This window comes from Moschus berezovskii, chromosome 2, assembly GCF_049115385.1.
Source record: "Moschus berezovskii isolate FMDL1 chromosome 2, NW_MosBer_1.0, whole genome shotgun sequence".
NCBI lineage: Eukaryota > Metazoa > Chordata > Mammalia > Artiodactyla > Moschidae > Moschus > Moschus berezovskii.
This window is the reverse complement of record NC_142461.1, coordinates 17,082,827-17,110,328: the sequence shown is the minus strand read 5'-3', so window position 1 is coordinate 17,110,328 and position 27,502 is coordinate 17,082,827. Positions and strand designations below refer to the sequence as shown.

At 45.1% G+C, this 27,502-nt stretch overlaps 1 protein-coding gene across 16 annotated transcripts in view; it reads left to right on the top strand.

Annotated features, from left to right (window-relative positions):
• The window catches only part of ARMC9 (armadillo repeat containing 9), a 178,672-nt gene that overhangs the window by 48,633 nt on the left and 102,537 nt on the right, over positions 1-27,502 (top strand). For all 16 annotated transcript variants that reach the window (XR_008682040.2, XR_016039369.1, XM_088844844.1 and 13 more), the window contains 7 exons: positions 3,224-3,335; positions 6,294-6,386; positions 11,288-11,378; positions 13,341-13,464; positions 16,590-16,729; positions 17,854-17,930; positions 21,670-21,744. Coding sequence is in view for 14 of the 16 variants with exons in the window: in XM_088844844.1 (XP_088700970.1) it covers positions 3,224-3,335; positions 6,294-6,386; positions 11,288-11,378; positions 13,341-13,464; positions 16,590-16,729; positions 17,854-17,930; positions 21,670-21,744 (712 nt within the window). In the remaining 2 variants the exon portion in view is untranslated. The remainder of the gene's footprint in view (positions 1-3,223; positions 3,336-6,293; positions 6,387-11,287; positions 11,379-13,340; positions 13,465-16,589; positions 16,730-17,853; positions 17,931-21,669; positions 21,745-27,502) is intronic.

Here is a 27,502-nt window from a genome sequence, read left to right as displayed (position 1 = left end):
TTTTTAAGTCCCAAAAAATACTTATAAAAAATATCTTTTAAAGTTATTTCTATTTATGTTGGAAAGGTAGCATCGAATGGAAAAAATCATTGAATTTTTCCAATAATGTTTTATAGAAATCAATTTAATTTCCTGTCATAAGGCAGTCAGCGAAGTGTTGCAATGTTTGCATTTCACGTTCTCTGCTGATTCACACCACGACCAGGGCCACAGGATGGCTCTGTGTTGTGCTGGAGCATTCCTGCCCAAGTCACTTAGGTTGTCCCCCAAGGGGGTGGGGAGCTCCACCAGGCATGTGTGTTGCAGTAGCAAGAAAGTCGAGAACCTTTGGAGGGACATGAGGACTAGGATGGGTTCTGGTGACCCCCTGAGCCAGCCTTGGGTGGTGGGGAGTGGGGGATGCGGTGGGCTGGGTGCTGTGAGATTACACAGACACCTGCGGTTCATACAGCATTCCTCCTCCCTCCATCCTGCCGGAGCCTGACATGGACCCTGCACTTGGTTCACTTCGGTTGGTGGCTCTAGAATGTGATGCTTATGAGCACAGACCTATCAGGATTAAACCCCCGTTGGCCACAGACTCTGTGACCTTGGACCACTTTTATTCCTCTCTGTACCTCAGTTTCCTCATGGTCCCTGGGAGAGTGGCTGGACGACAGAAATGCCAGGTTGTTGAGCAACTTGTTGGTAATATTGCCGTTGTTGTTCAGTCTCTTAAGTCATATATCCAACTCTTTGCAGCACGCAAGGCTTCCCTGTCCTTCACTATCTCCCAGAGCTTGCTCAAACTCATGTCCATCAAGGCGGTGATGGCATCCAACTGTCTCATCCTCTGTCGCCCCTTCTCCTCCTGCCGTCAGTCTTTCCCAGCATCAGGGTCCTTTCCAATGAGTTGGCTCTTCGCATCAGGTGGCCAAAGTGTTGGAGCTTTAGAATCAGCATCAGTCCAGTACTGGCAAGTAAATATGGCCCAAATAGAACAGTTTTTCCTCTTTCCAGTAGAAGCTTCCCAGCTTTGGAACATTATCAAACTTGGTTTTAAAAATTGAACTTTTCTTGTCTAGAAAAAGAGCCTATTTGAATTTTAAGTAATTTTTTTTTTTTTTACTTTTGAAATAATTCCAGAGTTGCAAAAAGAGTACAGAGAATCCCCATATATCCTTCACCCAGATTCCCAGTGTTACTGTTTTACACAAGCCCAGTGTAGTTATCAAAATGAGAAAATTAACGCTAAAGCAGTACTGTCATCTAACCTGCAGGCCTTGCTCACACTTTACCAGTTGTTCCATCATGTCCTTTCTGTGGACTCAGATTCAATCCAGGATCACACATGTTAGTCTTGTCATGTCTTAATTTCCTTTACTTCGAAATCCTTCTTCAGTCTTCATCTTTCGTGGCCTTGACGCTTTTGAAGAATACTGGCCAGCTATTTATAATTGCAATTTTAAAAATATTTGTATTACTTTTTAAACTCACTTTTTAAAATAGTATCTGCCTCTGGGAAAAAAATCGAAATAATCAATGTGCCATGTACAGAGGTTTACCATTTGCTTGTTTTAAATTGAAGATGCTCTTCCCCAGGAATGTTAACTGAGACCCCATTCGATGCCTTTTTTCTAGCTTTTTCGTCTGGGCACTGCAAGAGGATCTCATTTTGTCTTTTAAAAACTAACATTAAGGGAATTCCCTGGCAGTCCAGCGACTGGGACTCTGCACTTTCACTGCCAAGGGTGTGAGTTCCAACGTGGTCGGGGAACTAAGGTCCTGTGCCACATGGTGTGGCCAAAAAATAACCTAGCGTGTAAATTTTTTCTATAATATAAGTAGTACATGCTCATTATAGAAATTTTGACTCCACAGAAACATATGAAGAAGAAAATTTAAAGAACCCCCAATCCTACCTCCCAGAAATACTAACCCAGTTTTTACTCCACCCTTAAAAACAAATGAAACCCTGCATCTTTAGTCTTTTTACTCAGTTCCCAATGAATCCTCATTGAATATTAATATTCTCTGCACAGTATTAGAAGACTCATATTTTGTTTAGTTTTTAGTCTTTTTGTTTTGAAATAATTACAGATGCACCTGAAGTTGAGTCCTCCATTGTCCTCCCAGTGGTGACATCTCATCTGGCTGTGGTAAAACGTTCAAATAAGGAAATTAACGTTGAGACAGTGCAGACATCATTCAGTCTTCAATTTTTCTGTACATTCCAATCTCCTTCTGTTCAACAAAACAAAATGTGAGGTTGCTTGTTTTAACGACGAGGCATCTCAGACGGCTCCTTCCATTTCTGGTGAACCAAATGCAGGTGCCGGGTCGTCCGCACCTTGTAGATCTCTGAACAGAGATCTGTCGGATTTGAAACCTGCCTTAGCCTAAGGGCTGACTCAGGTCCTCTCGAGGAGAGTTTGCAAATTGTCCTACTAACTACCCCCCTCACCGGCATGTCCCCACTGCCGCTTCCTGGCCACAACTTCCTCCGTCCTGGAGGGTCAGTGAGGTGCGCCTCATCTTCAGGGTTGTTTTCTGACCCCTGGTCTGTCCTTCAGGCTTCCCTGTGACTTAGCTGGTAAAGAATCTGCCTGCAATACGGGAGACCTGGGTTTGATCCCTGGATTAGGAAGATCCGCTGGAGAAAGAAAAAGCTACCCACTCCAGTATTCTGGCCTGAATAACTCCATGGACTACAGTCCATGGGGTCAGAAAGAGTCGGACACAACTGAGCAACTTTCACTTCACTATCCTTCATATCCTCCCAAGTCCGTCCCTCAGGCTTGAGGGGGACAGGTTTTTAGGGAGGACCCGAGGGGCCTGCTGACACTAATAAGACTTTGGATTTTGCTCAGAATCTTAGAACTTCGATGGGAAGTTATGAGGTCTCCAAGGCGATTTCATCCCCATGGTGTGGATTCCTGGTCTATTGTGCATGCAGTGGTTTCCATAGACATTAGGCAGACTCCTTGTTTTAGGAAAACTTATATAAATCTTGGTACATAAACGAGAGGCAAACCTGAGCCTGTTGAAGCTGAGGTGGGGGCCTGGAACCCAGCCCTGTCAGTGGAGGCCTGGAGTTGATGCCAGGAGCACAGGGAGAGCAAGTGGACCCCTGCCTGTCCAGTCTGTCAGAGCCGCTTGAGATGGGACATTATGATACTCAGGAGGTATAATGAATGTGCCCTTGTGCCCTTTTCTTTCTCTTTGAACTTGTGTTGCTGAGCAGGAAATTGAAGGATGTCCCATTACTGCCCTCCTTGGATTATGAGAAACTGAAGAAGGATTTGATTTTGGGGAGTGACCGCTTGAAAGCCTTCTTGTTGCAGGCTCTACGCTGGGTACGTACCTTTTTCCTGAAGTGGAAAAAGAAAAAGACCACACTGGTTTTCTTGACTGGCTCCCTTGCTTGTATCTTTCAACGCTTCTTCTCAAAATCTTTCTTCCTGCTGCCTGCTGATACCAAGAGCTAAAATTAAAAAAGCAGCTTCTGACGATCACTGTGGTCTCTAAAAAAAAACAAACACAAACCCTTATATTGACATCATAGCTGCCATTACCCTCACTTGATGATTTGATACATGCAATTTCCAGGCCCTGGAGTCACCCTTTCCTCTGGCCCTTCCCTGGTTGTGAGCCAAACCCGCAGCTGGTGGCGTCAGCTTGTTAGAGCTCGGGGTCCCTCTCATATTGGCCCCCACAGAGACCTCCAGATTTAGATATTCCCGTGTAGCCACATCAAGAGAGAAAATTTACTAGTAAGTCTTTAAGGAAAACAAAGCCTAAATAGCAGCTTTTCTGGGAATTCCCTGGGGGTCCCGGTGGTTAGGACTCCGCACTTCCACTGCAGGGGACACTGGTCCTGCCAAGGGGCAGGCAAAAAAAGAAAAAGGCTTCATTAAAAAAATAAATAGAAATTCCCTGGTGGTCCAGTGGCTAAGACTTTTCACTCTCAATACAGGGAGCCTGGGTTTGATTCCTGGTCAGGAAACTAGTTCCCGCATGCTACAACTCAGACCCAGTGCAACCAAATAAAAATGAATAAGTAAATAAATAAATGGTTGCTTTTCTCCCCAGTCTTCAGATTGATCACAGTTAAGGCAGTGATGCCCAAGCCTTTTGGTCTCAAACCTCTTGACAGGGTCAAAAATTACTGAGGAACTCAAGGTTTTGTTTATATGAATTTTTTTCTACCAAAATTTATAGTATTAGCAGTTAAAACTGAGAAAATGTATATTTATTAATTCATTTACAATGAACAATAATAGGACTTCCCTGGCGGTCCAGTGGTTAAGATGCCACACTTCCATTGCAGAGGGAGCAGGTTTGATTCCTGGTCGGGGAAATATGCCGTGCATGTGGCATGACCAAAGAATGAAAATAAATAAAGACTAATAAACCGAGGACATAACATAAATAACATTTTTATGAAAAGTAACTATTTTCAAACTAAAAAATGTAGAAGTCTGACATTATTTTGCATTTTTATAAATTTCTTTATAATGTCTGGCTTGATGGAGGACAACTGAATTCTCATCTCTGCTTCTACATTGTCACAGTATCACACTTCATCTAGCCTCTGAGCAACTGATCATTAAAAAGACAAAACGTATCTTAGTATTATTACAGAAATAATTGTGACCTTGTGGATCCCTCTGAAGGGACTCTGGGGACCCCCAGGGTTCCCCAGACTACACTTTGAGAACCGCTGGTGCAGGCCAACACTGGTTCACTACTTAACTGAACAGTCTACTCTGATTGACCTGCAATAGTGTCAGACCTCTTCAGGGATCCCCACATTTCAGGCTATCTTGACATCAAAATGCCTTTGTGTCATTTCCCCATCTCTGGATAAAAATAGCTCTCCTCAGGTGCACTCTGATGGCTGGTAGCACTTCTGGGAATGTGTTTTGGGGGAGCACTCTGAGTATGCATCCAGACCAGCAGGAAGAGTCCAGCAACCAGTTAGCATGTCTGCTCTGTCCTGTTGACTGGAGTGGGAGGGGTGGCATGAGTAACCTGCCTGGAGGTTTGCCGCTGCCTCGGTTACCAACCTCCCTGGGGCTCTTGGATCCACTGTGTTCTCGCTGTTGGTCTATGCTAGTGAGCCTCATGGTGAGACCTGGTATTCCTTTGCTTACTGAATGACATTGTCATAGAACAAGCAGGAAAAACACACAGATCCTTATAAGATTCTGTCTGAGACCCCTCCAGCACCCCCACCTCAGCCCCACCACACCAGCCCAGCAGAAGCCTCCGAACTCAACAGACAAGCGGCGGCCCCTAGGTGTGACTGTGAACAGCATGTGGGTGAGAAGGCAGAGTGGCAGACTACCCAGAACCAAACGGTGCAGGTCCCCAGAGGCAGGTGTCAGAGACAGACTGGACCTGCTGCGGCCAAGGAGGGAAAGTGAAAGTCCTTCAGTCGTGTCTGGCTCTTTGCCATCCCATGGACTATAAAGTCCATGGAATTCTCCAGGCCAGAATACTGGAGTGGGTAGCCTTTCCCTTCTCCAGGGGATCTTCCCAATCCAGGGATCAAACCCAGGTCTCCCACATTGCAGGCGGATTCTTTACCAGCTGAACCACAAGGGAAGTCCAAGAATACTGGAGTGGGTAGCCTGTCCCTTCTCCAGGGTATCTTCTCAACCCAGGAATTGAATTGGGTTCTCCTGCATTGCTGGCAGATTCTTTACTGATTGAGCTATCAGGGAAGTCTGCCACGGAGACGGGCCCTGGGAAAGAGAAGGGAAGGCACTGCCAGGGGTGCCCCACATAGATGCACACACACACAGTATCCTCAGCGGTGCTGTGCAGGCCCCCGTAGAATGAGTGTGCTCAGTGGGCCTGGCACTCAATCATAGCCCTCCCTATCGGGCACCTCCCTCAGCTGGAGCTCGCATCCCAGCCCACACCACACTCACACGTCCCATGTGGCCTGAGAGTCTGCTCATCCTTTGAGGACCAACTCTTGAGCCACTTTCAGGAGAAAAAAAAACCCAAAACCCTGCAGGCATTGGGGAGCCCTCCCTTATCTGGTCCCTTGCAGTCCCATCATTTCGTGGAATGATGTTTACTGCTCAGGAGCGTATGTGTGTTAGGTGACTCCTACATCACCCATTAGGAGGTTCGCTGTAATTTTTTGGTCACCGACATGTTGGCTGGTTGACCAGCTGCCCAGCTGGGTGTTACTCATTTGGTTTTGTGAAAGGCACAGTTACTGGTGCCACCATGATGAGCAAACGCCTTTCCCCGCGTTCACACTTGGGCCTCACTGCTCTTGTTTTTCTTCATCCTAGCGCTTGACCACATCACACCCCGGAGAGCAAAGGGAGACCGTCCTACAGGCCTACATCAGCAATGACCTGCTGGACTGTCACAGCCACAGCCAGGTCGGTGGGAGACAGGCCAGTGCCCAGCCAGGGCCTGCCCTTCTGGGGAGGGTTTAGAAGGAAGAGACCCTTCATTTCTATGCATGTCTTCAGCAGAGTGACCGTATGTCAGCCTGGGGCTTCTGTTAGCTTCTGAGATTTGCTGTCCACCCTGGACTTTGGCCCACTTTTCACTTCTAATGCAGAGTCCTAATAAACAAGCTAGTATTGCCTGATTCAACTCTGCATCTCTTTTCTGCCATTTTTCTTTCTTTTTTTTATCCTCAAAGTCTCTGCTCTTGCCCTCATGCCACTGCTTACCATGAGTCTGAAAACTCAGCAGGACTTAAAATGGGCAAGGTAAAGAAGCAGATTCCAGTTGTTTTCATCTGGGCCTGGCTTTTACACATGTCTTCTACACTATTTATATAGAGCTTTGGATCAGATGGGTCTAATGGTGCAGTGGGGGAAGTATGGGGTTTAGAAGGACATGAACTGGTCTCAGATCTCTGCCCCACCAACAGCTGGCTGACGCCCTTAAGCACGTTTCTCGCCTCAGGGAGCTTTCCCACCACCTAGTCACCTGCCTTGGGAGGCTGTGGGATGGTTGTGTGTGGTCACATGTGGGATGGACATAACTCGGTGCCCAGTGCAGAGGGGTCCATAATGGTGGTTCTCCTCGCCACCCCAACCCCTCTTCCACGTTCTCAGCACCTGTTATCAGAGGAGCATCGAGAGCTTGACCATGGCCTACAATGGGAGGATACCACGTCTCCTTATTTCACTTGCATCTTTATCTAGGATGCTCTAAAACGTTCCTCTCCCTGCTGTTAAGGGAATGGGGTATCTGTACCTCTTCGGAACCTGAAGAAACAGCCCCTCCAGGAGGCTTGTCACACGTGATGTGTTGCGCACACAGGCGGCGACACTAAAGGGTTTCGCATTTCTTCTTTGTACATAATCTTATTGCTCCCATGAAAGAGCTGTGTTAAGTATGAAAAATAGTCTCTCAAATTCCAGAGTTATTTTCTTTAACCTTTTTTTTGGTTGGTATTTGTAATGGCATTGAAGCAGCTGAATTATAAACTCTCCTGACTTATAAACTCAGATCCAGTCGTATTGAATTGAATCAGAATTCAACACTGATTCTTTCTGAATTATGATATTTCATTGAACCTAAGATGCAGTTCCCCTGCCTCACGCTAGCATCTATAAAAATAGCCGATGGCCTGTTACGGTTTAATTGGCAGTGCGGTTTTCTTTCTTGGTTGTGCATAAAAAAATATGTCCTCTAATAAAAAGTGTCTTAGGTTTTATGATACATGATATTTGACAAAATGATGTAATCTTTATAGCCACTGAAGATGTCATATCTTCCTCAAGTCATTATTCTTTTATTGGTATGGCTTATTTATTTATTTATTTTTCAATAAGAAATGAGCTGGAATTATCTTAAGATGTCAGAGAATCTGCAGAATGGGGAAACTCCTTGGGAAACATGGATGCCGTGTCACCATGACACCAAAATAAGTTGGGATATAAGTATTTTGTCTCGCAGTTTGTCTATCTATGTATCGACAGACACTTGAGTTGCCTCTCCCTTTTGGCTGTTGTGAATGATGCTGCTTTGAACATGGGTGTGCACATCCTCACTCTTGTTTTAATCAGTTCCTTGTTTTTCTTTATAGCAGCGTCATTTGCATATGTCCCCAGAATAATACAGTGTTTGATTTGGGGTTTGCTGAGTATGAAATACAAACCTTACTCTGCAAGGAATGGGTACTATTTCCAGGTTAGATGAAGGCACCTAGGGGAAGGTGACATGAACAAAATCGCTGGATTATAATCAGACATAGCTCCCCTGGGCTCTTATTGGTTCCTGTGGGGACATTGGTAGTCAGAGTCAGGAGAGAGTCTGGGGAAGCATAGGGCATCTGGCAGGGCTGAAATGTAGCCCAGGTACTGGTTATCCAGCCGCAGTATGTATGGCCAAGGGGAATAGTGAGGCGCTCTAATTTGGGTTTTAAGCTTGCCTGGTCTGCTCATAGTTCTTAGGAGATGATCACACTTCTGTGGGGTGAACAGACTTTCCACAGCTGGTCCACAGAGCAGGGTGTGGAAGGGGAGCTGAAACTTTATCAGCACGTGGGCAGGGGTATCCAAGTACACATGAGTCTGGGCTCACCAGCCCAGGTACGTTGCACTCTGCTTGAAGATGTGTTACATGGTGAGCTACTGTGGAACCCTGGCTCTATTTACTACAACTGCTTAGTCTGTGCCCTAGCAAAAACACGCCTAAGTATAATCCCAGCAGAAGTATGCCATATGTTCAACTGCAAGAGGCATAAGAATGTTCATAGCAGCAGTATTTATAAGAACCAGAACACTGGCTATAATCAAATATCCATCAGGAGTAGAATGGATAAGTCATCTGCGATATATTTTTAAGATGGGATATATTGAGCCATTGGGCCATTGGGCTTCCCTGGTGGCTGAGATGGTAAAAATCTGCCTGCAATGCAGGAGACCTGGGTTCGATCCCTGGGTGGGGAAGATTCCTTGGAGAAGGGAATGGACAGAGGAGCCTGGCGGGCTACAGTCCATAGGGTCACAAAGAGTCGGACATGACTGAGCAAATAGCACTTTCTTTCCCTTTCATACATTGAGCCAGGGGAAGGAGCACCCAGCAGACAACATGGGTGAGTCTCACAACATGATATGGAATAAGAAAAGTCAGATACAAAAGAATAAATACAGCATGGCTTTATTTATAAAAAATTTAAAACAGAACTAACCCACGATGTAAGAAGCCAGGAGAGACGTTGCCCTTGGTTTAGATAAGGACCCTCGGAGGGCGTCTGGGGCTTGGATGATGTTTCTTTTGTGTTGTTGTTGTTCTGTTTCTCGGTGTGACTGTCAGTTAGCCACATGCCCACTGTGTGAAAACCTATCAATATTCTGATGGATATTATATTTCAATAAAATTTTTACCTAAACAAAGATGGCACAATGGCAGTAGGCATCTTGGGGGTGACAGCCTTCAGTTTCCCACTCTCTTGAGTCAGTCATTCAGCCTGCACTGGTGGCCCTCCACCTCTGGGGCAAAGCTGCCTTCCAGAAATCTCTCTCCAACAAACATACATTGATTCCTTTCAACCCTTTCCTGAACTGGATCTCTGTTTCCAACATTCTGTAATTGTCTTTTTGGTGGAGCACAGCCTTTAGTTAGTAGCTTCTAGAGAAAGGGTTGGAGAAGGAAATGGCAACCCACTCCAGTGTTCTTGCCTGGAGAATCCCAGGGACGGGGGAGCCTGGTGGGCTTCCGTCTATGGGGTCACACAGAGTCGGACACGACTGAAGTGACTTAGCAGCAGCAGCAGCAGAGAAAGGGTAGACTGGGGGAGTATATTTTCCGAGGCTGTGTATGTCTGAAAATATCTTAATTCTTTGTGTAGAACTCTGGGTTGTAAATAATCATCCTTCAGAATTTTGAAGATATTGCTTCACTGCCTTTTAGGTTTCAATGTTGCTCTTGAAAAGCCCAAAGCCTTTCTAATTCCTGACCCTTTGTATGTGAACTGTTTTTGTTTTTCTTTCCAGAAGCATGTTGAGTCTTTTCCTTTTCACCAGTGTTAATGAATTTCCCATTGATATCTTTCATGATGTGTATTTGATTCATTTTTTGGGAGCACTTTTGAGCCCTTTCAATCTGACAGCTGTAATTCTGGGAACTTTTCTGGAGTTATTTTGTTGACTTCTTCTCTTATTTTCTCTGTTCATAGGTAGGTAGGTAAGGGTTTGGTTGCCAGTGTTCTGGGAGCCAGCTAGGAGAGGAGGAGCGGGGGTGGCTGTTGAGCATTTATTCTGCTGCTTTGGTGTGGAAGCTCTGCTCACCTGCACGTGGTGTTCTCTATCCAGAGACCTTTTGTGTGGCCCGCAAAAGAGAGCGTCCCAGGTGTGTGGTGTGGGGTGCACAGGACACGGAGCAGGAGCAGCGTGTGGGACTGAGCTACTGATCCTATAGCTTTCATTCCTTCTTGATTTTCCTCCAGTTCTGGTGACTTCTGAGAATTAAGTGATGTAAACCGGGTAATTCCTCATCGCCTGTTTGGCATTCTTGGGTCTGCTGAATGTGTTATCATCCTGCATTCCTGATCCCAAAATTGTGTTGTCATGGTTTCTGGTGCTGTCTTCTCTGCCCTGGAGAATATCTGTCTCCTTAAAGACTCCATTTACTGATGGTTTTATGGTGGTTTTGGAGGAGCAAAATTAGACATGTGTATTGGGTCATTCATTCTACCCGGAAAAACATCAGCAACAATAATAGCAAACAGCATTGCCTTCTTGGAGTCAGTCACCATTGTAAATGCTTTGAATAATTAACTCTTCTACTCTGGAAGTCTGAACAACTTCCTTTTGTTGTTTTTTTAAATTTAATATAAATTTATTTATTTTAATTGGAGGCTAATTACCTTACAATATTGTATTGCTTTTGCCATACATTGACATGAATCTGCCCTGGGTGTACATGTGTTCCCCATCCTGAACCCTCCTCCCACCTCCCTCCGCATCCCATCCTTCTGGGTCATCCCAGTGCACCAGCCCCGAGCATCGTGTATCATGCATCAAACCTGGACTGGCGATTCGTTTCACATATGATAATTTACATGTTACAGTGCTATTCTCCCAAATCATCCCACCCTTGCCCTCTCCCGAAGAGTCCAAAAGACTTGAACAACTTCCTTTTGCCAAGTCACAGAAAAGATCAGTTGGAAATCAAAACTGAATCACCTCTAATAAGTTCATGCAGAGGGAGACTACAGCAGACCCTCAGAGGAGACACAGGCTTCTCTCTGACTTGTATTTACCTCCATTGTTTTTCCTCGCTTGACGTTTTGATGTTTCCCCCACACCCCACACAGAGGAGTGTGCTTCAGCTGCTGCAATCCAAGAGTGAGGTGGTACGGCAGTACACAGCCAGGCTCATCAACGCTTTCGCATCCCTAGCAGAAGGTAAGATGTCAGCTTTCCTTGTCAACTGAAAACAAAAGTTGAGGATTATGTTTTATTTGGCTGATGAAATGGACAAGCCAGGACACGGCATGTCAGATAGCTCTGAGAGACTACTCCGAAGAGATGAGGGAGGAGCCGGGACATATAGGCCTTTTGGCCACAAAGACCACGCAGTCGAAACTTCAAAAGATGACTGTTAAAGCCAGACCTCTTCAGGAATTCTTTCCTGGTGGCTCAGCAGTAAAGAATTCGCCTGCCAATGAAGGACACGTGGGATTGATCCCTGGGTCAGAAAGATCCCATGGAGAAGAAAATGACAACCCACTCCAGTATTCTTGCCTGGGAAATTCCATGGACAGAGAATCCCAGAGGGCTACAATCTATGGGGTTGCAGAGTTGGACACAACTTAGAGACAGACATGTACGGGAAGATGCAGGAGTCTGGGCTAACTGAAGTCATTCCTTTGACGTGCACCTCAGCTGTCTGGGGCCAGTGACCTGCTTCTCTCCATCCTGAGCCCCCTCAGGGCTCACCGTTCAGAGTGGCTGTAGTGGCTTGATGGCTCCAGCACCCCTTGTTTACTGATATGGCAGCAACATTTTCCTTCTTCATTGATATCTTCAAAGAGAAGAGCTAGGTCTTGCGGCTATGTTTTTCCCTGGGAAAAGAGACATCCCCCCCAGGTTTCTTAGCAATGACATGTGTTTCCTCAATGTATTACTGTTTAATGCTTCTAAAGTCTTTTGTGAAAGTTAGCTGTTGTCCCACGGTTGTGGTTTATGTCAGAGCAAATTTTCACGGTTTCGGAGTTCCTTTTGTCAGCCTCCGGTTTTGCTTTGTAAGCTTTCTGGTATCATATGGTAGTACTTTTTAGATTGCTCTCAAGATAGCGGGTAATGCATTCTCTGCCATTTTCTACTTAAGGCAAAATAAGGTTGTTGAAATAATTAAAGTGACTCCAATAAGCACTGTACCATTTCTTGTAAAAGACCAAGCCTCTTAAATCAAGATTTGAAAATTTCAAAACTAAAATGCCCCCATTGCAGAATTCAAAATGATTTTACAAAATGCTATTATCTTCCATAAATTCTCATTTGTTTGAACTCTTTTTAACATGAATAAAGGGAGTTTTAGATTGTGACTATGTGATACTCCAAAAATTTTCTCATTTGTTTGTTCTTCCATGCATTTAGCAAACATTTTATGATTAGCCAGAGTATGTGCCAGAGACCATTCATATAATATTGTTGAAATTTATGCTAAAATTAATGTCATCTATATCAAGATACAAATTTACCATAAGCTAGTGACAATTCAAGGCTTATAATAGGGTCCCAGGTGTGGTTCCTAACTTCTCCAGGCCATTGGTATGTCCAGAAAGTACTACTTGGCTGCCTCTAATGTTAAGACTAAAGGGCTCATAACACACAGATCCATCATCCCCTTGTGATCTGACTTTTGGGTTCAAGATTGTGGGTAAATAAAAGACAGTGCTCCCCACAAGAACACAGTGATGAATCTTGTTCAGACGACAGAAAAAGTGGTTTTCTATTCATTAGTTAATTGAATGAAACCAACTTGCAGATGAAATATGCTTTACTAAGTTTTCTAGAATATAAAACCACCTGAATTCTTGTTGCTGTTGCTGTTGTTTAGTCACTAAGTCGTGTCTGACTCTTTGCAACCCCACCAACTGTAGCCCGTCAGGTTCCCCTGTCCCTGGGATTTCCCAGGCAAGAATACTGGCGCGGGTTGCCATTTCCTTCTCCAGAGGATCTTTCCGACACAGGGATCAAACCCGCATCTCCTGCATTGGCAGGCAGATTCTTTACCACTGAGCCACCAAGGAATCCCAAACTCTACTTGTGTTATGTGCACAGTTTTCGTAGAAAGTGGCTTCAGAGCAGAAACTTAACACAAGATGAATTCTCTCACTTGTTCATCTCTGGTCTTATTACTAGGTCGCCGCTACCTTGCCCAGAGCACGAAAGTGCTGAGGATGCTGGAGGAAAGGCTGAAGGAGGAAGACAAGGATGTCATCACCCGGGAGAATGTTCTTGGGGCCCTGCAGAAGTTCAGCCTCAGGTGCTGACCACGCAATAGGTCACAGTGGCTCCCATGAGATCACGTTGGGGGGTTCTTAGCCAGTTTTGTGCTTATTTGTTCCCAGTGACAGTCTAAGGGATGGGTGATATTTTTCAGTGAATACTTAGATTGGGTGACTTTCCAACCAGAAAGCTTATCTTGAATCCCCTAAACCATCCCTGTTGTTGTTGCTTAGTCACTCAGTCATGTCTGACTCTGCGACCCCATGGACTGCAGCACACCAGGCTTCCCTGTCCTTAACCATCTCCCGGAGTCTGCTCAAACGTATGTCCATTGAGTTGGTAATGACATCCAACCATCTTATCCTCTGTTGCCCCCTTCTCCTCCTGCCCTCAATCTTTCCCAACATCAGGGTTTTTTCCAATGCGTCAGCTCTTCAAGTGGCCAAAGTATTGGAGCTTCAGCATCAGTCCTTCCAATGAATATTCAGGGTGGATTTCCTTTAGGATTGACTGATTGAATCTCCTTGCTGTCCAAGGGACTCTCAAGAGTATTCTCCACAGTTCGAAAGCATCAGTTCTTAAGCACTCAGCCCTTTATGGTCCAACTCTCACATCCTGCTCCTACATGTTAAAGCACAATTGTATTCTCCCAATGAGTGCTATCTCATGCTGACAATAGATGATAGATTGTGTCTTAAGCCACGTGCAAGGTTTGGAAATAAACACAGGAATAAAACGATATAGCCTCAGCCTGCCAGATGCTCAGAGTTCATTGTGGGAGACAGGCATATAAATGCACAGGCACAGTCAGTTGGGTCAGTCGCCCTTTGGAAGTCAGAGTGAAGCTTCCTGGTTCCTTGGCCGTTCATCTCAGCCAGCCACCCTGTGGTCTCAGCCTGGATCCCATCATGACATGCAACTGCTCCACATTAGAAGTTTAAAAATCAGACACCTCTTCTTGAAGCAGAACTGATGTCCTCCCAGAGTGTTTTTGTTTTGTTTTGTTCTTTAGCTGACAGCATTGTTAAGGTGTACTTTGTTGCTGTTGCTCGGTCATGTCTGCCTCTTTGCAACCCCATGGACTGTAACCCACCAGGCTCCTCTGTCCATGGGATTCTCCAGGCAAGAATACTGGAGTGGGTTGCCATGCCCTCCTCCCAGGAATCTTCCCGACCCAGGGATTGAATCCGAGTCTCCTGCATTGGCAGGCAGATTCTTTACCACTGAGCCACCTGGGAAGCCCAAGGTGTACTTTACATACCACAAAATTTACCCATTTTAAGTGTACAGTTCAATGATTTTTGGTATATTTACAGAGCTGTACAACCATTACTGCAGTCTAATTTTAGAACATTTCCATCGTCACCGAAAGGAACTTCATGCCTGTCTGCAGTCACTTTCATTGCTGTTCCTCACCTGGGCAGCCGCCACTGTTTTCTGTAGATCTGCCTCTGCTGGTGTTTTTTTTTTATGGCTGGCTCCTTTCGCTTGGCGCACTGCTTTTGAGGCTCATGCAGAGATAGCACGTATCAGCGCTTTATTCCTTTGTGTTGCCGAGGGACAGGCCATTGCATGGGTAGACCACCTTTCGCCTGTGCGTTCATCAGTTGATGACACCTTACTTGCTTCTACCTTTTGCCTGTTATGTGTAGTGCTGCTATGAATATTTGCATACAAATCTTTGTTTTCTTTTCTCCCGGGTAGGTGTCTAGGAGTGGAATTGCTGGCTCATGTGCTAATTCGTCCAGCATCTATATTCCCTGATGACACCTGACTTTTTATTTGACTATGAAGAATTTTATTACCTTGAGTACCTAACTTTTTCTGTCAGTCCTCTTGTGAACACATTTCCTTCCCATCAGATGTGGTCAATATTTGACTGACTCTGACTAATAACCTGGGCTTCCCAAGTGGCGCTAGTGATAAAGAACCTGCCTGCCAATAATGCAGGAGACATAAGAGACACGGGTTCGATCCCTGGGTCAGGAAGATCCCCTGGAGGAGGAAATGGCCGCTTACTGCAATATTCTTGCCTGGAGAATCCCGGGGACAGAGGAGCCTGGTGGGCTACAGTTCACAGTGTTGCAAAGAGTCAGACATGACTGAGGCGACTTAGCACACACACTAATAACCTAATACCTGAAAAATGGCATACTCTAATATATATATGTTTTGTAGGGGGAAAGCTGTAGTTATGGCTGTAGATATGTAGACCGTCCCTGCTAATGAAAGTTTCTTTTTCTACCTGTATGAATTAAGAATTACACATGATCTGCAGAGTTATTACTTCATTAGATCACAGGAACATAATTCTGTTTATAGAGATAATTTAGCTTAATGTTGACAATATTTGAAAATTTTGTAGAAATTTAATAACTATAGTTATTGTAGTGCTTAGTCCCATCAGTTCTTAAGGCTGACATGATGATATCCACCATAACAGTGTGATGGTGCATTGGTATTATAAGATTTTACACCAGGACTTTGGGTGGAAAATAATTCCATATAAATTGTATTATCCAGGTTATTAAACTACCCTTATTCTATAGAGATCTGAATCAAAATGGCATTAAGCTGGTTTTATGTTCTTTTTTGTATCTCTGTATTTTTACATAGGTCAGAGTGCCTACGCTGGATTATACAGACTAGATTTTAAGTAAAAATCTGTTTGTCAGTGAACTATTTCTGTGACTCTGTTTCCTGGGTTAAGTAGACCAAAAGCTATCAATAAATATTTATGAAGTATTTGAGGTGATACTCTGCTAATTCTATATATTGAAATAGAAACTTTCAAAGTAGGAATTCTCCTTACTGCCTTATTTTTCTTTAATCTTTTAATGATACCCCTGAAAGGTAAAGAGTTTATTGTTGGGAATTCCTTGGAGATCCTGTGGTTAGAACTCTGTGCTTTCACTGCCGAGAGGACATGTATTCAACCCCTGGTAAGGGAAGTAAGATCCCACAAACCATGCAAAGTGGCCAAAAGAAGAAGAAAAGGAATTTATTGCTGTAGTTTCAGTTGTATAGGCCTAACAGTAAAACAGTCCTTCGAGTCCATAACCTCTATAAAGTTCCTTTTCTGATAAACATTCACACTACTGTGTTCTCTTACATGGAAGGTTTCTTACCGGCTTTAATCACCTGTCGGCTATCTCATCCTAGGCGCCCACTGCAGACAGCGATGATTCAAGATGGCCTCATCTTCTGGCTGATTGACATCCTGAAGGAGCCCGACTGCCTGTCTGACTACACACTTGAGTACTCGGTGGCCCTGCTCATGAACCTTTGCCTCAGGAGTGCAGGTCTCACAGCCCTACTCCCCTCCCCCGGCTCTGGGTTGCCTTTCATTTTTCCCTCTTAGAAAAACTCAAAACAGAGTGTGAAGCATGTCCAACTAGGTGTAAAGATATTGAATCCCTAAAGCCAACATGCCACCCTGGCCTTGGAAAGAAGAGTTTATGTTATTCAATTATATGCAATATATATGTTAAGAGAAAATTGAATTACATTATATTTTTCTCCCTCTTTGTTACATTATTCAAAGGTAGGAATGAAGAATTAGGACCTGTTTTATCTGAAGTACATTCCTAAGATTCTATGGGATTAAGTTGTGACATTAATCTGACCTCACGGCAGAGCAGTGACGTTCAACCAGACTCCCTGCTCTTAATCACAGTCGCCTTTTCCATTCCATCGCCTAGAGATGGGAATTCCCATGTGACATCTCAGGTCATTTATGTCTTGATCATTAAAGGGAGTGATTTTCGCTCTCTGACAGATTCCACCCCACTTAAATGATCTGTTTCCTGAAATGTAAGAAGCCTCCTTAGAAGAGCTGCCCTGAGCAGTCCCAGTGTTGGGAGAAGGCTACCTGGATAAATAGCTCAGGGGTACTTGTGAGAAGCACCTTCCCCCTCAGATGCCATGGAATCTGAACCACCTGTGTATTGTTGACTGACTAAAGGACTTCTGTCAGAGTTCTCTTTTGGAAAATAGCATATGCAAATTTCCTAGCTTGAAAGCATTTATCAGGTTATAATCAGCTTTTCTTGGTTATCATCAGTTTATCTTCAGTGATTGCTATGATGATATTTAGAACCACTGAGACAGCCCTCAGTTTTTCTGTGATGCTGTGTGCGCTTGGGAGGAGGGCATCGCTCTGCGATTCCTCGTGTTTTCTATAGTGAGCGGCTATGTGCTCTGCCCGAATGATAAGAACCACCGCTTCCCGGACACTGGGAGCATGTTGCCCTGTACTGAGCTACTTAACCTCTACCTCGCCTTTTGAGGTGGACCCTAATGATTTCCAAGGGACTCCTGAGGGAGAAACAGGGCTTCACCCAAGATCACCCAGCTCATAAGCAGAGGAGCCGAGATTCGTTTTTAAATCTGCCTGAATTTCTGTTTTGCTGTTTTTCTCCTAAAGGGAAGAATATGTGTGCCAAGGTGGCGGGCCTGGTGCTGAAAGTCCTTTCGGATCTGCTCGGCCATGAAAACCACGAGGTACCCAGTCAGCGCCGCTGGCCCCAGACTCATGGGAGGGCTGGCCCGGGGTACTTACTTCATCACCTTCCTCCAAGTATCTGTATGAGCTGTGCCAGAGCTTTCTGTCAAATTTTGGAACCTGGAGCAGGAGGCGGCTTCCAGTGTGTGGACAGCCGCCGTCGCCGCTCCCTTCTGGGCGTTATTTTTTTTCCTCCTGCTCCTCTCCCGGCCCCTTCAACCCTCCCCTCCACAATGGCGCTCCTCTGCTGGGTGTAATATATGGCCCTGGACGTGTATATGGCCTGATAATGTATTTAATATTGTGGGCGTGATTAATTTGTGTAAATAGCTGTGCCCTCTCCGTCTCAGTCTTTTCTTACTCTTTTCCCCGCGTCTTTAGGTCCTTTCTCCGTTGATGTCTGTCCATCTAAAGCCTTCACTCTCGCCACTGCACAACAGCCCCCTGTTGGCAGCCCTTCCGTTTCACTCGTCCAGCCCCCAGGGGTGCCCCCCACCCTTTGCGTCCTCAGGGGACATCTCCACCCTTGCCCCTTGAGGACCCAGGCCAGAGCGTCCCTGGGGTGTAGACGCTGGTCACTGCCTTCTCACCCTGTATGTCAGGGTCCTGCCAGTTTGTCCTGCAAGGTGGCTGTCCTCGCTTCTACCCTCACCTGTGTCCTCCCCAGCCTTGGGGAGGTTTTCTAGCCTATTGGGCTCAAGCCCTTTTTAAATGGAACAGAGGTCTGGATGAGCTAACACACAGTGCGGTTCTTCTCTCACCTGCTTGCTACAAATGCCTTTACAGAAACCATGGTATCGCTTTGCACCTGAAGCCTAATCTCTGCAGAGCTCTGCCCTCCTTAGCTCGGGCACAGGGCTGCCTCCACAGGGGGCTGCGTCCCACTGGGTCAGAGAAGCCCTCCGTCTCCCCACATCTGTTCTCATTCAGACAGCTCCCATCCTGGCCATACCTTTCGCAGCTCATGTTCCCCTGGCACCCCCGCAGCTGAGTGACCTGGACTGCTTTAGCGAGTGGAGGCTTATTCATCTTTACAGCGCCTGAAAGTGAAAATCGCTCAGCCGTGTTAGACTCTTTGCGACCCCATGGTCTATGCAGTCCATTAAATTCTCCAGGCCAGAATACTGGAGTAGGTAACATTTCCCTTCTCCAGGGGATCTTCCCAACCCAGAAATCGAACCCAAATCTCCTGCATTGCAGGTGGATTCTTTACCAGCTGAGCCACAAGGGAAGCCCAAGAATACTAGAGTGAGTAGCCTTTCCCTTCTCCAGCAGATCTTCCCGACCTAGGAATTGAACCAGGGTCTCCTGCATTGCAGGCGGATTCTTTAACAACTGAGCTATTAGGGAAGCCCTTATGGTGCCTACCTTGCCTTTATATTTTAAAACCAGTGAGCTCTTAGCTACTTCTAGACCAAAGTGAACTCTCTTCTCCATTTTATTCAACTCAGGCAGTTGAAGCCAGTGGGAATTATATCCTGTCACCTAACAGTAAAGTTTGGTTCCAGGTGTTGGAACCATGCCAGCTCTGAAAACTGAATGGACCAAAGGAGTCAAGTCTTGTCATTAACTCTTGCCAAAGCATCTGCTTCGAAAATGAGCAGGAAAATCCACATATATACGTATATATATATATAGTTGTTATTCAGTTGGACAGGGAGGCCTGGCGTGCTGTGATTCATGGGGTCGCGGAGAGTCGGACACGACTGAGCGACTGAACTGAACTGAACTGATTCAGTTGCTCAGTCATGTCCAACACTTTGTGACCTGCAAGCCAGGCTTCCCTGTCCTTCACCATTTCCCAGAGTTTACTCAAACTCATATCCATTGAGTCAGTGATGCTATCCAACAATCTCACCCTCTGTCGTCCCCTTCTCCTGCCTTCAGTCCTTCCCAGCATTAGGGTCTTTTCCAATGAGTCAGCTCTTTGCCTCAAGTGGCCAAAATACTGGCATTCAGCTTCACCATCAGTCCTTCCAATGAATATTCAGGGTTAATAATAATAATATATATATAATATATTGGAGCCTAGAAATGTATTTCTTACATAAACAAAATTCTCACACATGTGTCCTTATGAGATAGTCATGGTCTTGAAAAACAAAATCCAGAAGCCATAAAGAAAAAGATACCCATAGTTGAATATATTAACTTCAATCATATAATCATATGGGAAGAGATTTGTGTCACATATGACAAAAGTTTTATATCCTTTACGTGTGAAGAGCATTGATAAGTAAGAGTCAAACAGAGAAAAAATAGGAAAAAAAGATAGAGTATGTAAAAGGACAGTTTACAGAATAGTAAATCTTGATGGTTTACTATAAACATGAAAAGATGTTCAGTTTCTGTTAGTCCTCAGGGAAATGAAAATAAAGACAACTATACAATGCCCTCTCTTACCTGTATTAGCAGAAATGAAAAGTGATAATAAATCCAGTGCTAGAAAAGGGTGGTGGGAAATGAGTCCTCCCCACCACCCATGGTATGGAGAGAGTATAGCATACAGTCCACTCCAGAGGGAGGGCTCATTTATCAAGTCCTGTCTGGCTTAATGGTGGGGTTACCTGTGTGAGTAAAACATGGGTCCTGTCCTTGAAGAGCTCATAGGGGAGACATAAGTATAAATCTTAAAACACACTGAGTCCAGCGCAGAAGTGGAGGGATGTACAGGAAGGAGGGCAGAGCACTCTGGATGCTCAGGAAAGGGTTCCTCTGAGATATGTGTGAACTGAGCTTTAAAGGATGAGCCATAACTTTCCAGAGAGACATATGTGGGAAGAGCATCCCCAGCAAGGTGAGCTGTTAGGACCAGCCCAGGGCATGTCCCAGGTGCTGTGTGTATCAGGGAGTCCCTTAAGTAGAGTGGAACCTGTGCAGTGTGCATTTCCAATGGCAGGAAGGGAGAAGCTGAGGAAGACTGTATGGAGGCCAAACCTCGAAGGGCCCTGTGTTCTCTAATCAGAAGTTAGAATTCCCAGGGCATTTCTAGGGGTCTTCCCCAGTGCCTCAGTGGTAAATAATCTGCCTCAATGCAGGAGATACGGGTTCAATCCCTGGGTCGGGAAGATCCCCTGGAGGAGGGCATGGCAGCCCACTCCAGTATCCTTGCCTGGAAAATCCCATGGACAGAGGAGCCTGGTGGGCTTACAGTCCATGGGGTTGCAAAGAATCGGACACAACTTGAAGCAACTGAGCACGCATGCAGGGAGTTTCTATGGAAGGTTTCCGAGGTTGGGAGAGGGATTAATATGGCCCAAGTTGTAGACTCTCAGCATATGATGGTTGGATAAAAGGGCAGATGTAAAGGCAGAGAGATCCTTTTGGAGATTCGATGTAGCCCAGGCCATGGACAATGACATCTGAACAAGGACTGTGGCGGCGCATCTCCCATCAAAGATGACTTGGAGACTCAGTATTGGAGAGGAAGCAGAGAGGAATCAAGGATGCTTTCAGGGGTTCTAGCCTGAGTGATCAGGATGACGTCAATTACCAGTGAAATGTAGCGGGAGTAAGCTGTGGGAGGGAATGGTGCATGCTCTGCTTTGAACTCTTGGTCGTAGCCTTTGCCCTGCAACATGCCAGCAGAGATGTCTGTCATTTGGAGCTCAAGGGGCTGTGAAGAGGGCAGTGGTCAACCTCCTCACCAGCCAGGCTGCTCTCCAGGGTGGTGTGTGATAGTTGAATTGCATGGTGTTTGAGAACTCGCACATGACTGTTTGTTTTCTCCCCTTAAAGATTCAGCCGTATGTGAACGGAGCTCTGTACAGCATCCTCTCCATCCCATCCATTCGTGAGGAAGCTAGAGCAATGGTAAGAAAATGTGCTCGTGGGGTCAGTCACCATCTGTCAGTGACACATTCAGAGGCTATTAGCGCGAGGGCTTCCCAGTTGGGCCCCGGGGAGGGCTTCGAAAGGTTTCTAAACTCCCTGGAATCGTATCCCAAATACATATTTGCCGTTCTCTGGGGACAGAGTTTGTGGTTTTTATCAGATTCTCAAGGGATCTTGGCTGACAATATTAAGAACTACAGCATCAGAAGTTCCTTTGTTGTTGTTTTGTTGCTAAGCCCTGTCTGACTCTTTATGACCCCATGGACTGCAGCATGCCAGACTTCCCTGTCCTCCAGTATCTCCCAGAGTTTGCTCAAGTTCACGTCCATTGAGTCAGTGATGCTATCTAACCCACCTCATCTTCTGCTGCTCTCTTCTTTTGCTTTCAATCTTTCCTGGCATCAGGGTCTTTTCGAGTGAGTCGGCTCTTCACATCAGGTGGCCAGAGTATTGGCACTTCAGTCCTTCCAATGAATATTCAGGATTGAAGTTCCTAGCAGATTTATTTTTTGGAAAGTTGTAGACCTTTTTAAAAATTTTAGTGACATTTTAACTGGGGGCTTTGGGAATGATTATGGATTTCATAGCAGGAGAAGCTTAGCAAGAAAATGATGAAATTGGACAAATCATTGCTCAGATTCACATCCAGGCTTCCTGGAGGAATTGTGGCAGTGAGACCTGGGGCAGTCAACACACTCCTGTAATCCGCAGGCATCTGGTAGCAACCAAGTGGGACAAAGGCACTGATGAAGATGATCCAACTAGCTGGTTGAAAAAAAGTGAATTGAATATTTAATGTATTTACATTAGTGCTTGCATTGGAGACATAAACCTCAGGTGATTAGCATCTTCTTTCGTGATGACGGATGTTTCTGGATCTAATCAAAATCACTGGAGTTTTGTCCTTTTTCCTTATGACACGTGAAACCAGGTTAATTGTGTGCATGTTAAATGCTTAGGATGAAGGGGTTAAATATGTTTCCACTGTTAGAACACAGGCTAAATTCAGTTTGAGATCAGTGAAGCATGCTCTTCCACTTGTCTTTGCTTACTTAGAAGAATTGCTAAATCTTCTAATGGGTCAGCTACAATTACATCAGCAATTATGTCAGAAACAAAAACTTACTTAAGGTCTATTCTGTGTGGTCACAGTAAACAATGAAACTGAATTACCTACTGCTTTTAAAGAAAAAATATGTGCTTTTTCAGTACAGACCAAGGGAAAATAAACTTTTTATTAAATTCTGCATTATGGTTATTCAGGTGAAAGAGAGAGATTGTCAGCCAAGGCAGAGAACAAGGAAGAAAGCACGTAGGTTGAAGAATAGGAAAGAATGGAGGTGACATGGAGTCCGAAAGCACGAAGGCCAGACGTCCAGGGCCCAGGGGTTGAGAAAGCATAGGGGTCGGGGGTGGTGGAGAAAGGTGACCAAGTGGGGCAAAGAGACTCTTGTGGGACACAGAGGGGCAGCCCTTGGAGATCATCCAGGCCAGAGAGGAAAGAGGTGGAGAAAGGGACAACCTCAGAGCCCTGTATCCGGGAGGGCAGTATCAGAGGTGTCACAAACCTGTCATTGGAGCCCCAGGAGGAGAGGGGAGAGGTAATGAGAAAAAGGGCTGAACAGACAATGAAAGAGCATAACCGTAGTAATGTGGTATCTGGGAATAGGAAACCCCCAAATGCTTGGAAATTCAACAACACAATTGTATTAGTTTTCTATTGCTTCGTAAAAAACTATCCCAACATTTAACATCTTTTGAAAAATTAATGCCTCACAGTTTCTAGAGGACAGAAGTTGGGGAGCATATTAGCTGCGTGGTGCTGGCCAAGAGTCTGTCCTTTCATTCAGCTCAGGCAGCCGAGGGCAGAGGATCCTCTTCTAAGCCCATTGTCACTTTGGCTGTTGTCTGAGGACCTCGTTTCCCAGCCAGGGGCCTCTCCACAGGGCTTGTCTCTACATGGCAGCTGGCTTAGCTGAGGGATCCTAGAGAGACAGAGAGTGAGCCAGCAGCAGCCACAGTCTCCTTGGGATCTATGGAGAGAGTAGCATGGAGACATCCACACTACCGTGTGTGAAATAAACAGCCAAGGGGAATTTGCCCTATGACTCAGGGAACTCAAACTGCAGCTCTGTAATAACCTAGAGAAGTGGGATGGGGAGGGAGGTGGGAGGGAGGTTCAAGAGTGAGGGGACATAGCTATACCTATAGCTGATTCATGTTGAGGTTTGGCAGAAACCAACACAATATTGTGGAGCAACTATCCTTCAATTAAAAATAAATAAATTTAATTACATATATATAAAGAAGTGGTTACATTGACCTGTTGCACTAATGGTCCTGGGAGCAAGCAACAAGAATGAAGACAGAACATGAAATCTGGTGCAGTGGGTCAGGGGACCTGCAGCCTCTATTGGACTGAGGTGCAGAGTCCACTCTGAGTCCGGCTTTTGTTCCTAATTGCAGACTCTCACATCCATACATGACCATTGGAAAAACCATAGCCTTGACTACATGGACCTTTGTTGGCAAAATAATGTCTCTGCTTTTTAATGTGCTATCTAGGTTGGTCATAACTTTCCTTCCAAGGAGTAAGCGTCTTTTAATTTCATGGCTGCAGTCAGCATCTGCAGTGATTTTGGAGCCCAGAAAAATAAAATCTGACACTGTTTCCACTGTTTCCCCATCTATTTGCCATGAAGTGATAGGACCAGATGCCATGATCTTCGTTTTCTGAATGTCGAGCTTCAAGCCAACTTTTTCACTCTCCTCTTTCACTTTCATCAAGAGGCTTTTGAGTTCCTCTTCACTTTCTGCCATAAGGGTGGTGTCATCTGCATATCTGAGGTTATTGATATTTCTCTCAGCCATCTTGATTCCAGCTTGTGCTTCTTCCAGCCCAGTGTTCCTCATAATGTACTCTACATGTAAGTTTATCAGGAGCCAAATACAAGCCAGCACATTCCAAGCAATCCTTTTAGCTTTAAAAACAATTCCTATAGGCTATCAATATCAGGTAAGGCACATAATATATCATCCATATAATGAATGATACATGCATGAGGGAATCATTGTTGTACCAGGTGCAAAATGTTGACAAATACTGGGACTGTTAAGCATACCTTGAGGAAATACAGTCCATTGAAATCTTTTATGTGGCTCCTTTAAATTAGTGGAAGGAACTGGAAAGGCGAATCTAGGTTGATCATCAGGGTGTAAAGGAATAGTGAAAAAACAATCTTTAAGGTCAATAACAAATGCCAATTTCTTGGAATCATATTAGGATTAGGTGGAGAATCCCAGGGATGGGGGAGCCTTGTGGGCTGCCGTCTATGGGGTCGCACAGAGTCGGACACGACTGAAGTGACTTAGCAGCAGCAGCAGGCTAGGCTGTGAAGCACCCATTGGAACAATAATAGCATTAACAGCTCTCAGATCAGTAAGTCTTCTCCATCTGCCAGATTTCTTTTGTATAAGGAACACTGGAAAATTCCAAGTGCTAAAGGACTCAATAATATGTCCCTTGCTCAGTTGTTCATTAACTAATTCATGTAAAGCCTCCAGTTTTTCTTGTTTTAGAGGCCACGGCTCTATCCACACAGGTCGATCAGTTTTCCAATTAAGGTATGGGTGTGGGTGGAGGAAGATTAATACGAGCAGTGGCCACTAATGAAAAGGGGTTTGTTTGAAATGTTGAGTAGTCAAAGGATAAAGTCTTCCTTGTTGATTTTTGCCCAGTCCCAATCCTGGTATACAACCTTGATTGAACACAATTTGGCAACTGGCCTCAATCTATTGATTTGGAGGAATATGTATCTCAGCATGCCATTGTTCCAAGAGATCACGACCCCATAGATTGACAGGTATATCAGCCATATAAGGTTGGATAGTGGCTGGTTGTTTGTCAGGCCCTGAACAGGACAGTACCATAGCACTTTCTTTTAGTCCTGTGCCTGTCATAGACCTACAATGGATATTGGAGCAGGTCTAGTTGGCCATGCTTTAGGCTAGTGTTTAAAGCTAATGATAGAAACCTCAGCTCCAGCATCTATTGAACCTTGAATGTTTTTGCCACTTATATTGACTTGACAAGTAGGTCTGGATTCCAAAATCTTTTCAGTGAGAAAAATACCAGCCTTGCCTCTACTTCCAAATGCCCTGGAGCCCAGCTTTTTGTCTGACTGTCCTATACCCACATAGTGAAGTGAAAGTCACTCAGTCATGTCTGACTCTTTGCAACCCCATGGACTATACCAGGCCAGAATACTGGAGTGGGTAGCCTTTCCCTTCTCCAGGGGATCTTCCCAACCCAGGGATCGAACGCAGGTTTCCCACATTGCAGGTGGATTCTTTACCAGCTGAGCCACAAAGGAAGCCCAGGAATACTGGAGTATTCTAGCGGATCTTCCCGACCCAGGAATCAAACTGAGGTCTTCTGCATTGCAGGCAGATTCTTTACCAACTGAGCAATGAGGGAAGCTGAGCAATCCTAGCCCCTTTAGAAACCTTCCAGGGAAGAGTGGTAGAGGCTATAACCTTCAATTCTCCTTCATAATCATTGTCTGTAGCTTGGTATATGAATTTGAACTCCCCGGGAAGTCAGCCCCAATCTTCCTCACAATAATCCAACTGTCCCCTGTGGAAGTGGAGGACGGTGGGGAGGAGCTGGAGGGAAACAAATCCCTCATCATTTTCCTCGGGATCCGAGCAAACAGGTTTCGAAGATGGCTTGCCCATTTCCCCAGTCTTTATATATTCTGGTTTTTCAAGAGTCATCATCACTTTCATCAAAAGAATCAGAAGTCTGCAAAGGTTCCAGTACTGACTTAGTTAATGCCCACGTACTCCAAATAGAAACAGGGAGCAGAGTTCCTTTTACATGTTCTTTCTTTTAACTCAGCTCCAGCCTTTCCCCAGACTTTCAGATCTAAGATCCCTCTTGATGGGAGCCAGCGGCAGTATTTATCCACTGCTTGCAACAACTCTAATAATCACCCTTCACTAATAGAAGCTCCTCTCACTTTTAAGAGCTGTCTTAGTAAACAAATATACGGGCAGTGGTGTTCTGCACTTTCAATATTTCCCATTTTAACCCCGATTAAATGCCAGAAGGACTTACCAGTGGGAATTTTCAGAGCCCTCTTAACCATCCCCAGTTCTGCATCACTGTAGTTTTACTTTCGCTCGTAGCGGTCTTCTGCTCCGGCCCCACATTGGGTGCCAGTTGTTGCCCTAATGGTCCTGGGAGCAAGCGATGAGAATGAAGACAGAACACGAAATCGGATGCAATGGGTCAGGGGACCTGCAGCCTCTGTTGGACTGAGGTGCAGAGTCCACTCTGAGTCCAGCTTTTGTCCCTAATTGCAGACTTTCTTTGATCTTATCTTTCTCAAGACACTATACTGACATAGTCTATATCTCCTTGTTTTTACCCCAGACCATTCCCTTCTGGGCTAGTCCCGGAAACAATCAGCAAGTGCTTAGGCAGTGTTCATGCCTGAAGCCTTGGTGTTCCAAGGTCCATGGTCTCATGATCCTAGCCATACTCCCTTCTGGGTCTGGCCTTGGGGTTTGTAACAAGGCAATTGTTCTAAGAAAAACGTGAAAGATAACCATAACATAGTTTCATAATATTTCCAGATTCTGTTTCTGTGGAATTTCTCAAAGCTGTGAAAATCCACTATTAGGAATTCCTACTACATTGACCAGCCCAGAAACAGTGTGGGGGGACACTCAG